The sequence below is a fragment of the Scyliorhinus torazame genome, chromosome 12 (assembly GCF_047496885.1).
Source record: "Scyliorhinus torazame isolate Kashiwa2021f chromosome 12, sScyTor2.1, whole genome shotgun sequence".
Lineage (NCBI taxonomy): Eukaryota > Metazoa > Chordata > Chondrichthyes > Carcharhiniformes > Scyliorhinidae > Scyliorhinus > Scyliorhinus torazame.
In genome coordinates this window covers 87584102-87598907 of record NC_092718.1, presented here as the reverse complement: position 1 = coordinate 87598907, position 14806 = coordinate 87584102, and the positions used below count along the sequence as shown (strand labels likewise).

The window sequence follows — 14806 nt, the reverse complement described above, 5'->3', positions numbered from 1 at the left end:
CTATCTCCGATCCCTCTCCCTCTGTCTCCGATCCCTCTCTCTCTGTCTCCGATCCCTCTCTCTCTGACTCCGATCCCTCTGTCTCCGATCCCTCTCCCTCTGTCTCCGATCCCTCTCTCTCTGTCTCCGATCCCTCTCTCTCTGTCTCCGATCCCTCTCTCTCTGTCTCCGATCCCTCCCCCTCGGTCTCCGATCCCTCTCTCTCTGTCTCCGATCCCTCTCCCTCTGTCTCCGATCCCTCTCCCTCTGTCTCCGATCCCTCTCCCTCTGTCTCCGATCCCTCTCTCTCTGTCTCCGATCCCTCTCCCTCTGTCTCCGATCCCTCCCCCTCTGTCTCCGATCCCTCTCCCTCTATCTCCGATCCCTCTCTCTCTGTCTCCGATCCCTCTCCCTCTGTCTCCGATCCCTCCCCCTCTGACTCCGATCCCTCTCTCTCTGTCTCCGATCCCTCTCTCTGTCTCCGATCCCTCTCCCTCTGTCTCCGATCCCTCCCCCTCTGTCTCCGATCCCTCCCCCTCTGTCTCCGATCCCTCTCCCTCGGTCTCCGATCCCTCTCCCTCTGTCTCCGATCCCTCTCCCTCTGTCTCCGATCCCTCTCCCTCTGTCTCCGATCCCTCTCCCTCTGTCTCCGATCCCTCTCCCTCTGTCTCCGATCCCTCCCCCTCTGTCTCCGATCCCTCCCCCTCTGTCTCCGATCCCTCTCCCTCTGTCTCCGATCCCTCTCTCTCTGACTCCGATCCCTCTCCCACTGTCTCCGATCCCTCTCCCTCTGTCTCCGATCCCTCTCCCACTGTCTCCGATCCCTCTCCCTCTGTCTCCGATCCCTCTCCCTCTCTCTCCGATCCCTCTCCCTCTGTCTCCGATCCCTCTCCCTCTGTCTCCGATCCCTCTCCCTCTGTCTCCGATCCCTCTCCCTCTGTCTCCGATCCCTCTCCCTCTGTCTCCGATCCCTCTCCCTCTGTCTCCGATCCCTCTCCCTCTGTCTCCGATCCCTCTCCCTCTGTCTCCGATCCCTCTCCCTCGGTCTCCGATCCCTCTCTCTCTGACTCCGATCCCTCTCCCTCTGTCTCCGATCCCTCTCTCTCTGACTCCGATCCCTCTCTCTCTGACTCCGATCCCTCTCTCTCTGACTCCGAATCCTCTCTCTCTGACTCCGATCCCTCCCCCTCTGTCTCCGATCCCTCTCTCTCTGACTCCGATCCCTCTCCCTCTGTCTCCGATCCCTCTCTCTCTGACTCCGATCCCTCTCTCTCTGTCTCCGATCCCTCTCCCTCGGTCTCCGATCCCTCTCCCTCTGTCTCCGATCCCTCTCCCTCTGTCTCCGATCCCTCTCCCTCTGTCTCCGATCCCTCTCCCTCTGTCTCCGATCCCTCTCCCTCTGACTCCGATCCCTCTCTCTCGGTCTCCGATCCCTCTCCCTCTGTCTCCGATCCCTCTCCCTCTGTCTCCGATCCCTCTCTCTCTGACTCCGATCCCTCTCTCTCTGTCTCCGATCCCTCTCCCTCTGTCTCCGATCCCTCTCCCTCTGACTCCGATCCCTCTCTCTCTGTCTCCGATCCCTCTCTCTCTGTCTCCGATCCCTCTCCCTCTGTCTCCGATCCCTCTCCCTCTGTCTCCGATCCCTCTCTCTCTGACTCCGATCCCTCTCTCTCTGACTCCGATCCCTCTCCCTCTGTCTCCGATCCCTCTCCCTCTGTCTCCGATCCCTCTCTCTCTGACTCCGATCCCTCTCCCTCTGACTCCGATCCCTCTCCCTCTGTCTCCGATCCCTCTCCCTCTGTCTCCGATCCCTCTCCCTCTGTCTCCGATCCCTCTCTCTCTGTCTCCGATCCCTCCCTCTGTCTCCGATCCCTCCCACTGTCTCCGATCCCTCTCCCTCTGTCGCCGATCCCTCTCCCCCTCTGTCTCCGATCCCTCCCTCTGTCTCCGATCCCTCCCTCTGTCTCCGATCCCTCTCCCTCTGTCTCCGATCCCTCCCTCTGTCTCCGATCCCTCTCCCTCTGTCTCCGATCCCTCTCCCTCTGTCTCCGATCCCTCTCCCTCTGTCTCCGATCCCTCTCCCTCTGTCTCCGATCCCTCTCTCCCTCTGTCTCCGATCCCTCTCCCTCTGTCTCCGATCCCTCTCCCTCTGTCTCCGATCCCTTTCCCTCGGTCTCCGATCCCTCTCTCTGACTCCGATCCCTCTCCCTCTGTCTCCGATCCCTCTCCCTCTGTCTCCGATCCCTCTCCCTCTGTCTCCGATCCCTCTCTCTCTGTCTCCGATCCCTCTCCCTCTGTCTCCGATCCCTCTCCCTCTGTCTCCGATCCCTCTCCCTCGGTCTCCGATCCCTCTCCCTCGGTCTCCGATCCCTCTCCCTCTGTCTCCGATCCCTCTCCCTCTGTCTCCGATCCCTCTCCCTCTGTCTCCGATCCCTCTCCCTCGGTCTCCGATCCCTCTCCCTCGGTCTCCGATCCCTCTCTCTCTGTCTCCGATCTCTCTCTCTGTCTCCGATCCCTCTCTCTCTGACTCCGATCCCTCTGTCTCCGATCCCTCTCCCTCTGTCTCCGATCCCTCTCTCTCTGTCTCCGATCCCTCTCTCTCTGTCTCCGATCCCTCTCTCTCTGTCTCCGATCCCTCCCCCTCGGTCTCCGATCCCTCTCCCTCGGTCTCCGATCCCTCTCTCTCTGTCTCCGATCCCTCTCCCTCTGTCTCCGATCCCTCTCCCTCTGTCTCCGATCCCTCTCCCTCTGTCTCCGATCCCTCTCTCTCTGTCTCCGATCCCTCTCCCTCTGTCTCCGATCCCTCCCCCTCTGTCTCCGATCCCTCTCCCTCTATCTCCGATCCCTCTCTCTCTGTCTCCGATCCCTCTCCCTCTGTCTCCGATCCCTCCCCCTCTGACTCCGATCCCTCTCTCTCTGTCTCCGATCCCTCTCTCTGTCTCCGATCCCTCTCCCTCTGTCTCCGATCCCTCCCCCTCTGTCTCCGATCCCTCTCCCTCGGTCTCCGATCCCTCTCCCTCTGTCTCCGATCCCTCTCCCTCTGTCTCCGATCCCTCTCCCTCTGTCTCCGATCCCTCTCCCTCTGTCTCCGATCCCTCTCCCTCTGTCTCTGATCCCTCCCCCTCTGTCTCCGATCCCTCCCCCTCTGTCTCCGATCCCTCTCCCTCTGTCTCCGATCCCTCTCTCTCTGACTCCGATCCCTCTCCCACTGTCTCCGATCCCTCTCCCTCTGTCTCCGATCCCTCTCCCACTGTCTCCGATCCCTCTCCCTCTGTCTCCGATCCCTCTCCCTCTCTCTCCGATCCCTCTCCCTCTGTCTCCGATCCCTCTCCCTCTGTCTCCGATCCCTCTCCCTCTGTCTCCGATCCCTCTCCCTCTGTCTCCGATCCCTCTCCCTCTGTCTCCGATCCCTCTCCCTCTGTCTCCGATCCCTCTCCCTCTGTCTCCGATCCCTCTCCCTCTGTCTCCGATCCCTCTCCCTCGGTCTCCGATCCCTCTCCCTCTGTCTCCGATCCCTCTCTCTCTGACTCCGATCCCTCTCTCTCTGACTCCGATCCCTCTCTCTCTGACTCCGAATCCTCTCTCTCTGACTCCGATCCCTCCCCCTCTGTCTCCGATCCCTCTCTCTCTGACTCCGATCCCTCTCCCTCTGTCTCCGATCCCTCTCTCTCTGACTCCGATCCCTCTCTCTCTGTCTCCGATCCCTCTCCCTCGGTCTCCGATCCCTCTCCCTCTGTCTCCGATCCCTCTCCCTCTGTCTCCGATCCCTCTCCCTCTGTCTCCGATCCCTCTCCCTCTGTCTCCGATCCCTCTCCCTCTGACTCCGATCCCTCTCTCTCGGTCTCCGATCCCTCTCCCTCTGTCTCCGATCCCTCTCCCTCTGTCTCCGATCCCTCTCTCTCTGACTCCGATCCCTCTCTCTCTGTCTCCGATCCCTCTCCCTCTGTCTCCGATCCCTCTCCCTCTGACTCCGATCCCTCTCTCTCTGTCTCCGATCCCTCTCTCTCTGTCTCCGATCCCTCTCCCTCTGTCTCCGATCCCTCTCCCTCTGTCTCCGATCCCTCTCTCTCTGACTCCGATCCCTCTCTCTCTGACTCCGATCCCTCTCCCTCTGTCTCCGATCCCTCTCCCTCTGTCTCCGATCCCTCTCTCTCTGACTCCGATCCCTCTCTCTCTGACTCCGATCCCTCTCCCTCTGTCTCCGATCCCTCTCCCTCTGTCTCCGATCCCTCTCCCTCTGTCTCCGATCCCTCTCCCTCTGTCTCCGATCCCTCTCTCTCTGTCTCCGATCCCTCCCTCTGTCTCCGATCCCTCCCACTGTCTCCGATCCCTCTCCCTCTGTCGCCGATCCCTCTCCCCCTCTGTCTCCGATCCCTCCCTCTGTCTCCGATCCCTCCCTCTGTCTCCGATCCCTCTCCCTCTGTCTCCGATCCCTCCCTCTGTCTCCGATCCCTCTCCCTCTGTCTCCGATCCCTCTCCCTCTGTCTCCGATCCCTCTCCCTCTGTCTCCGATCCCTCTCCCTCTGTCTCCGATCCCTCTCTCCCTCTGTCTCCGATCCCTCTCCCTCTGTCTCCGATCCCTCTCCCTCTGTCTCCGATCCCTTTCCCTCGGTCTCCGATCCCTCTCTCTGACTCCGATCCCTCTCCCTCTGTCTCCGATCCCTCTCCCTCTGTCTCCGATCCCTCTCCCTCTGTCTCCGATCCCTCTCTCTCTGTCTCCGATCCCTCTCCCTCTGTCTCCGATCCCTCTCCCTCTGTCTCCGATCCCTCTCCCTCGGTCTCCGATCCCTCTCCCTCGGTCTCCGATCCCTCTCCCTCTGTCTCCGATCCCTCTCCCTCTGTCTCCGATCCCTCTCCCTCTGTCTCCGATCCCTCTCCCTCGGTCTCCGATCCCTCTCCCTCGGTCTCCGATCCCTCTCTCTCTGTCTCCGATCTCTCTCTCTCTGTCTCCGATCTCTCTCCCTCTGTCTCCGCTCCCTCTCCCTCTGTCTCCGATCCCTCCCTCTGTCTCCGATCCCTCTCTCTCTGACTCCGATCCCTCTCTCTCTGTCTCCGATCCTTCCCCCTCTGTCTCCGATCCATCCCTCTGTCTCTGATCCCTCCCTCTGTCTCCGATCCCTCTCCCTCTGTCTCCGATCCCTCCCTCTGTCTCCGATCCCTCCCTTTGTCTCCGATCCCTCCCACTCTGTCTCCGATCCCTCTCCCTCTGTCTCCGATCCCTCCCTCTGTCTCCGATCCCTCTCTCTCTGACTCCGATCCCTCTCTCTCTGTCTCCGATCCTTCCCCCTCTGTCTCCGATCCATCCCTCTGTCTCTGATCCCTCCCTCTGTCTCCGATCCCTCTCCCTCTGTCTCCGATCCCTCCCTCTGTCTCCGATCCCTCCCTCTGTCTCCGATCCCTCTCTCTCTCTTTATCTCCCTCTCCAATCCCCTCTCTCTCTTCTTCTGCCTCCGATCAGTCTTTCTCTCTCTCCCTCTATCTCCGATCCCTCTTTCGCTCTCTCTCCCTCTCTCTCAGATCTCTCCCACTTTCACTCTCTCTCTTCCCCTCTGTCTCTGTTACCTCGCTCTCTCTCATACTCTTCATGCCTTTTAAAATCCCCTGCTTCCATCACGTGGCCCTTCTGCCCCTCTGTGCTGTTACTTGCTGTAACCACACATGCGTTTGGCGACTGACATCCTCCACGCCTGTTTCCAACTCAAATTTTGCTGGCGCAATCCCATCAATCCCACCCTCCACTCTGCTGACCCTCTCCATTCTAAATCCCCCCCCTTCCCTATTCACCTCAACCCCCGGTTCACCCCGAGATTCCCCTACCCCCTCATCACCCCTACACGGTTACCCCCTGATCACCACTACACGGTTCCCAGTCGAGTTTGGGTTGGAGATGGGGCCCCGGCTAGGTGAGATGTGTAATGAGTCGATGGTGAGGGGGGAGCTTCCCCCCATCCTGTCTCAGGCTTCGATATCACTTATTTTAAAGAAAGATAGGACCCGGATCGTACCGCCCGATCTCACTGTTGAGTGTAGATGTAAAGTTTTTGGCGAAGGTGCTGGCGACATGGATCGAGGATTGTGTGCCGGGAGTGATAGGTGAAGACCAGACAGGATTTGTGGAGATGCGGCAGTTGTCAGCAAATGTCCGGAGGCTACTTAATGTAATTATGATGCCCTCAGAGGGCCGGGAAGTGGTTGTGACAATGGCCGCGGAGAAAGCTTCCAATCGGGTGGAGTGGACATACTTATTCGAGGTGCTGGGGAGATTCAGGTTTGGACAGGGATTTGTGGGCTGGGTTTGGTTGCTGTATAAGGCGCCTAAGGAAAGTGTTCGGACAAACAAGGTCAGCTTTGGGTTACACCGGGCGACGAGGCAGGGCTGGCCGCTCTCCCCCGTTGCTCTTTGCCCTGGCAATGGCGGCTTAGGGTCTCGAGGGGGTGGAGGGGTATTGAGCGGGGCGGGTGGGAGTTGGGCGCAGTTTCTTTGGCTGCGGATGGTCACCTGCTGTACATTCCGGACCCAGTTGGGAGCTTCAACAGAATCATGGGCATTTTGGGTGAGTTAGGTCGCTTATTGGGGGTAAAAGCTGAGTATAAGGAAAAGCAAGATATCCAATTAATGCCCGGGGACAGAAGAGGAGGTTGGGGGAACTGCCACGCCAGTTGGTGGGGGCAAGTTTTCGCTACCTTGGGATATAGGTGGGGCGGAGTTGGGCCCAGCTGCACAAGCTGAACAAAGCACGGCTGGTGGAGGGAATAAATACGGCCTTCAAGAGGTGGGAGGTGCTGCTATTGTCACCGGCTGGTCAGGTCTCGACGGTAAAGATGCCGGTGTTGCTGAAGTTTTTGTTTGTTTCAGAGCCTCCCGATTTTTTTGCCCAAGTCCATCCTTAGAAAGGTTGATAGGATGATTTGGGGGTTTGGGGGAAGGCTCCGCGGCTTAGGAAGGTGTTCTTGTAGATGGATCGATGGGGGGGGGGTCACATACTCCACGAGTCCGATAATGGTTTCTGCACTGAGGGTGTGGAACCAGTGCTGGTAGCACTTTGGAATGGAAGGCATGTCCCTGTGGGCAGCAATCTGCGATAATGATAGGTTTTTTGTTTTCTGTTTGGGCTGGGGGGTTTGGGTTGAAAAACTAGAGTGGGGGGGCAGGGTGGCAGCGGGGAGAGTGAGGGATGTTTTCAAAGAACAATACAGCACAGGAACAGGCCCTTCGGCCCTCCAAGCCTGTACCGGTCATGATACCAACCTTGGCCAAAGCCCCCAGCACTTCCTTGTGCCGTATCCCTCTTACCTCTACATCCATCCTATCCATGTGTTTGTCAAGATGTCTTTTTAACGCCATTAATGTATCTGCTTCCACAACCTCTCCTGGCAACGCGTTCCAGACACTCACCACCCTCTGCAGAAAAAACCTGCTCACACATCTCATCTAAACTTTTCCCCATGGACCATAAACCTATGCCCCTAGTGACTGACCCCTCCACCCTGGGAAAGAGTGCCTGCCCATCCACTATATCCATGCCCCTCATAATCTTGTAGACCTCTATCAGGTCATCCCTCAACCTCCGTCTTTCTAATTAAAACAGTCTGAGTCTATTCAGACTCTCCACTTAGCTAGCACCCTCCAGACCAGGCAACATCCTGGTAAACCTCCTCTGCACCCGCTCCAAAGCCTCCACATCCTTCTGGTAGTGTGGCAACCAGAATTGTGCGCAATATTCCAAGTGCGGCCTTACCAAGGTTCCATACAACTGTAGCATGTCTTGCCAGTTGGTTGGGGCATGTTTTCTGTTCCTTTGTTATGTATATATTTGTAAATGCCTTCAATAAAATGTTTTTCAAAAAGTACTGCAGTGGAGAAGTAACATTGACTTTTATGTAGCCAATTATCAGATTGCTATAAGCGGGATCTTGCTGAGCGTTTCCCTGCACTCAAATAACGACTACACTTCAAACAGATATAAAATCAGTTGTGAACCACTTTGAAACATTGACAGTGTGAGAGGAGTTGTAAAAAATCCTGAAGACCCCGAAGCAATTATTAATGGACGTTTACTCGAGAATCGGCAGCAGAAATTAAGCAGCGTGAAATCTCTATCTCCAGAGCAACATGTAGGGGAAAGGCCGACTCAATATGGATGTCAAATTATTCCGTATTTAACAATTAAAATGTTTATGGGCTCAATCCACCTGACAAAACAGGCAACATCTACATTATCCCATGAAAAATGTTATCTTGATATTTTTATTTACTTTGTTTCATGTGTTTTGTTACCTTTTGTGTTTTCAATGATTCTACTTTATTCCATCACTGAACAGTTTAAACTTCTGTGTGATCAGAGCAAAACATTATCTGCTGTCTGAATTGTACATGTTTTGGAACTGACACGATCTCTCACTCCCCCTCACACACACACTCACTCTCTCTCTCCCTTCATACACACTGGGCTGGATTCCCCAAACATGGGACTATGTCCCCACGCCAGCGTTTCACTCTGGGCTTTCCTTCAGAAAATGCGTACGGCCTTCGGGGCCGCCCCGTGTGACATGGCGGACTTACACCGCGGACCGGTCCCAAATATATAGGCCATGCTGTGATCGCACATGCCCACGGATCGGTGGCCCCCGATCGCTAGCCTGGCGATCTGTCAGGCCCCCCCCCCGGTGAAGAATCCCCACCCCCCCGCCCCCCAGCAGGGCGGCCACCACTGGCCGTTCCCAACAAACAAAACGTGGTTCGAACCACATCATTGGGAACTCAGCCAGTTTTCATCGGAGAATCGCCGCGGTGGCCTCTGTCAGTGGCCCCCTACCGCGTAGACCGCATGTGCGCGTTCACAGTGATTGTCTGGGGACCGGAGAATCGTGGTAGCGGCACCACGCCGAATTTCGGCATCAACGCCCATTCACCGCCCCAGCGCCGATCGCGATTTCGGCGCAGAGGCTCAGCGAATCCTGCCCACTATCTATCTCACACACACACACATAGTACTATCTGAGAGTGAGCCACTGTGCATACTGTGGGAGTACAGGAGCTGTACACATTCCCTGGCCTGTGTCTCCCAGCGAGGAGGGAATCGCTGTCAATTCTGCCGGATTGGGGAAGACCAGAATAACCTGACCCCACAACAGTTGCTATATTTATTTGCCAAACTGATTAAAATCTGCCAATACCCATGGAAGGTCTCACAGTTCAGAAGCCCCTGCTGCTGAATCCCCAGGGAGTCACTGACAGATTAATGAGAATTATAGCACTCACTGAAATGACTTCTGGTCTGAATTAAATAAAAGAGGCAGGATAATGAAAACACAAGCCCTGCAGCAACCTCGCCTCATCAAAGTTGACACAAATGTGTTCTCGTCCTCTCTCTGCAGGTTTCCATTCAGCTTCCCTCTCAGCGATGAATTTGGATATATTGCTGAAAATATTCCTCTCCCTGTCCCGTTCCCCCAAACACACAACTCTAATTCCCGCCCACATCCGAACCCGCACCATGGGCGAAATTCTCCTACCTGCCCCGCCACATTTCTGCCCCAACCGGCCGGCGGGAGTCTCCGTAACACCGGCCGGTCAATGGGGTTTCCCATTGTGGGGCAGCCCCACGCCGTCGGGAAACCCCCGGGCGCCGGCAAAACGGAGACTCCCGCCGGCGGAGAATGACGCCCCATGTCCCCTTCACCCGTCATGCACGCCTCTAACTCACTGACATAAACTGGTTCCCAGTCAACTACACCTCCATTTCAGTTTCTTCCCCATCTCTGTAACCTGCTCCAGCCCCTGCAATCGTCATTACCTCTGTAACCTCCTCCAGTGTTTACAACTCTCCCTCTCTGTAATCTTCGCCAGCCCCTAAGGTCCTGTCAGATGGTCAGTACTGAGGAAACGCTGCACTGTTGGAGGATCAGGGCTGAGGGAGTGCTGCACTGTCAGAGGGTCAGTACTGAGGGAGTGTTACACTGCTGGAGGGTCAGTACTGAGGGAGTGCTGCACTGTCAGAGGGTCAGTACTGAGGGTGTGCTGCACTCAGAGGGTCAGTACTGAGGGAGTGCTGCACTGTCAGTGGGTCAGTACTGAGGGAGTGCTGCACTGTCAGAGGGTCAGTACTGAGGGAGTGCTGCACTGTCAGTGGGTCAGTACAGAGGGAGTGCTGCACTGTCAGAGGGTCAGTACTGAGGGAGTGTTACACTGCTGGAGGGTCAGTACTGAGGGAGTGCTGCACTGTCAGAGGGTCAATACTGAGGGAGTGTTGAACTGTCAGTGGGTCAGTACTGAGGGAGTGCTGCACTGTCAGAGGGTCAGCACTGAGGGAGTGCTGCACTGTCAGAGGGTCAATACTGAGGGAGTGCTGCACTGTCAGAGGGTCAGTACTGAGGGTGTGCTGCACTCAGAGGGTCAGTACTGAGGGAGTGCTGCACTGTCAGTGGGTCAGTACTGAGGGAGTGCTGCACTGTCAGAGGGTCAGTACTGAGGGAGTGCTGCACTGTCAGTGGGTCAGTACAGAGGGAGTGCTGCACTGTCAGAGGGTCAGTGCTGAGGGAGTGCTGCACTGTCAGAGGGTCAGTACTGAGGGAGTGCTGCACTGTCAGAGGGTCAGTACTGAGGGAGTGCTGCACTGTCAGAGGGTCAGTACTGAGGGAATGCTGCACTGTCAGAGGGTCAGTACTGAGGGAGTGCTGCACTGTCAGTGGGTCAGTACAGAGGGAGTGCTGCACTGTCAGAGGGTCAGTGCTGAGGGAGTGCTGCACTGTCAGAGGGTCAGTACTGAGGGAGTGCTGCACTGTCAGAGGGTCAGTACTGAGGGAGTGCTGCACTGTCAGAGGGTCAGTACTGAGGGAGTGCTGCACTGTCAGAGGGTCAGTACTGAGGGAGTGCTGCACTGTCAGAGGGTCAGTACTGAGGGAGTGCTGCACTGTCAGAGGGTCAGTACTGAGGGAATGCTGCACTGTCAGAGGGTCAGTACTGAGGGAGTGCTGCACTGTCAGAGGGTCAGTACTGAGGGAGTGCTGCACTGTCAGAGGGTCAGTACTGAGGGAGTGCTGCACTGTCAGAGGGTCAGTACTGAGGGAGTGCTGCACTGTCAGAGGGTCAGTACTGAGGGAGTGCTGCACTGTCAGAGAGTCAGTACTGAGCACTGGGCAGGGTGGATTGTGATGCCGCTCACTTCTGCCTTTAGCTTCCAATTTATCCCTGCACCCTCGCACTTTGACCTGTGACCCCGGGCATCGGAATTCCACCCCACCCACAAGTGGCAAGAATTTCTTGCACGTTCAACAAGGAATTTCTGGCCTACTCCGCGACCAATGTGCACAAGGTGTGTTGGGGAATGTGAATTAATTTGCCTGGCCTCAGGATGAAAGCTAAAAACGTAACCTCCCACGCCATTCTGTTGGCTTTGTGGTATGTCCCCGATCCCTGCGGCACGGGGCACCATTGCCCTGATGTCCTGGGCTAACCTCCCTCTCTCAGCCAAATCTGTAACCTCGCAACAAACCACCCAATCGAAAAACCCTGGCCTTACCTCAGGTGGGGGGGATGTCTAAGGGAGCTTTACCCAAGTGTCAAGACAGTTTCCAGCTCTGTGTGGATTGCAACAGAACACACACAATGGGCCAACAGGCCTCATTCTGTGCTGTAAAACCCTACCACACACAGTGTGTGGGACATTGTTAAGGGGCTCCTGCCATACTTGTTTCCTTGTTCTGAACTCCTGCTCTCTCTCGACCCACCCTCTCAAAGATCTCAGCTACAACATTAACTTGCATTTATATAGCGTTCTGAACATCATAAACTATTCGCAGAGAGCTACACGGGGGCGATATCAAACGGAACATGACTCCGAACCACATGGATAGGAAGAGGGCAACCAGAAACTCGGTCAAAGAGGTCTGTTTTTAAGCAGCGTCTTAAAGTAGGAGAGTGTGAGAGAGGGAGAGAGAGACAGAAAGAGAGAGACAGAGGGAGAGAGAGAGAGGTAGACAGACAGACAGACAGAGAGAGAGAGAGAGATGTGGAGAGGTTTAAGGAAGGGATTCCAAAGCACTGCCCCACCCCCTCCCCCCGACAGCTGAAGGCATGGCCGCCAATGGTGGAGCGATGGGAGTGGAGGGATGCTCAAGAGGCCGGGATTGGAGGAGCGCACAAGTCTCGAAGGGTTGCAGGGAGCTGGAGAAGGTTACAGAGATAGGGAGGATTAAAAAGCTGGCGGAAGTTACAGAGATAGGGAGGGTTGTAGAGGCTGGAGGAGGTTATAGGGATAGGGAGGGTTGTAGAGGCTGGAGGAGATTATAGAGATAGGGAGGGTTGTAGGGGCTGGAGGAGGTTACAGAGATAGGGAGGGTTGCATGAGGTTACAGAGATAGGGTTGTCGGGGCGGCGGAGGTTATGGAGATAAGGATTTGAACATGAGGGTTCACAGGGGAGGGGTGAGGGCAAGAAGAGAGCGGTGACAGAGCAGGAGAAAGAGGGTGCGAGTAGGGGTGAGGGGAAAGAGAGGGTCAGGCAGGAATGAATGTAACCTGCGCTAACTTGAACTTGTGGCAAATCTCAATCGCCAGGGAGAAAATATGACCACAACAACACAGAACGGTCTTGAGAAAAAGCTCACCAAGGTAGAGCAGGAGAAGTGGCAGAATCTTCTCTGTACAGCACATTGTTGAGCCCGGGACCCTCTCACGAAGAGGTGTTTGTCCAGTGTTCCCCGAGTATCGGGCTCCTCAAGGACACAGAAGCCTCTGTGATGTATTCCCGAGCTGCGAGCAGTGTGAGCACTCTCTGGGGCTCACCCAGTGACATCCTCTCCCTGGGCAGGGCAATGTTCACACCCACCCGCTCTCACTGCCAAAGTCATTCTCTCCATCTCAATCGGGGCTTTGTGTCCAAGGAGGGGTCGAGATTTATCGGGGGGAGGTCACTGAACAGGCACAAGGAGAACTCACACAAACAGGACAATGTGTCAGTCACCGTGATGATGAGACAGATTAAATCTGTTCCCCGAGCCATAGGCAGGCTCCGTCCACATAGAAAAAAATTATTTCATTGTCTGTGACCTTGGCAATATGTTCACAGCAAGGATACATACAGAACCATTGCCCCACTCACTCTGACCCTCCCTCACATCGCCCCCACACTCTGAAACCCCCCCCACACTCTGAAACCCCCCCCACACTCTGAAACCCCCCCCCACACTCTGAAACCCCACCCCCCACACTCTGAAACCCCACCCCCCACACTCTGAAACCCCGCCCACACTCTGAAACCCCGGCCACACTCTGAAACCCCCCCCAAACTCTGAAACCACCCCCACACTCTGAAACCACCCCCACACTCTGAAACCACCCCCGCACTCTGAAACCCCCCCCACACTCTGAAACCCCGCCCCCACACTCTGAAACCCCGCCCCCCACACTCTGAAACCCCGCCCCCCACACTCTGAAACCCCCCCCCACATTCTGAAACCACGCCCCCAACACTCTGAAACCCCCCCCCACTCTGAAAACCCCCCCACACTCTGAAAACCTGCCCACACTCTGAAACCCACCCCACACTCTGAAACCCCCCCCACGCTCTGAAACCCCCCCCCACACTCTGAAACCCTCCCCACACTCTGAAACCCTCCCCACACTCTGAAACCCCCCCCACACTCTGAAACCCCCCCCACACTCTGAAACCCCCCCCCCACACTCTGAAACCCCCCCCCCACACTCTGAAATCCCCCCCCCACACTCTGAAATCCCGCCCACACTCTGGAACCCACCCCACACTCTGGAACCCACCCCACACTCTGAAACCCCCCCCACACTCTGAAACCCACCCCACACTCTGAAACCCCCCACACACTCTGAAACCCCCCCCACACTCTGAAACCCCACCCCCCACACTCTGAAACCCCACCTCCCACACTCTGAAACCCCACCCCCACACTCTGAAACCCCCCCCACACACCCTGAAACCCCCCCCCACACACTCTGAAACCCCCCCCCACACTCTGAAACCCCCCCCCCACACTCTGAAACTCCCCCCACACTCTGAAACCCCCCACACACTCTGAAACCCCCCCCCACACTCTGAACCCCCCCACACTCTGAAACCCCCCCCACACTCTGAACCCCCCCCCACACTCTGAAATCCCCCCCACACTCTGAACCCCCCCCACACTCTGAAACCCCCCCCCACTCTGAAACCCCCCCCACTCTGAACCCCCCTCCCACACTCTGAAACCCCCCCCCCACACTCTGAAACCCCCCCACACTCTGAACCCCCCCACACACTCTGAAACCCCCCGCCCACACTCTGAAACCCCCCCCACTCTGAACCCCCCTCCCACACTCTGAAACCCCCCGCCCACACTCTGAAACCCCCCCCACTCTGAACCCCCCTCCCACACTCTGAACCCCCCCCACACTCTGAAACCCCCCCCCACTCTGAAACCCCCCCCACTCTGAACCCCCCTCCCACACTCTGAAACCCCCCCCACACTCTGAAACCCCCCCCCCACACTCTGAAACCCCCCCACACTCTGAACCCCCCCACACACTCTGAAACCCCCCCACACTCTGAACCCCCCCACACACTCTGAAACCCCCCGCCCACACTCTGAAACCCCACCCCCCACACTCTGAAACCCCACCCCCCACACTCTGAAACCCCGCCCCACACACTCTGAAACCCCACCCCCCACACACGGAATCCCCCCCACACTCTGAATCCCCCCCCCCCCCAACACTCATTCTGCACTGCAGGGATTCCATGACTATATATCCACTGGAGTTTAAAAGGTGGCTTGATCGAAACCTTTAAGATGCTGAGGGGTGTTGACAGGGTGGA

The 14806-nt window shown here is 56.8% G+C and overlaps 1 protein-coding gene across 3 annotated transcripts in view; it reads right to left on the bottom strand.

The window, feature by feature from the left end:
• cadm4 (cell adhesion molecule 4) overlaps positions 1–14806 on the bottom strand; it is a 667928-nt gene that overhangs the window by 554752 nt on the left and 98370 nt on the right. The window contains exon 1 of one of the 3 annotated variants that reach the window (XM_072468959.1): positions 12588–12775. The exons of the other annotated variants lie outside the window; for them this stretch is intronic. Coding sequence (XP_072325060.1) covers positions 12588–12633 — 46 coding nt within the window. The 5' untranslated portion in view covers positions 12634–12775. Of the gene's footprint in view, positions 1–12587; positions 12776–14806 lie in introns of those variants that run through there. 3 annotated transcript variants of the gene reach the window in all.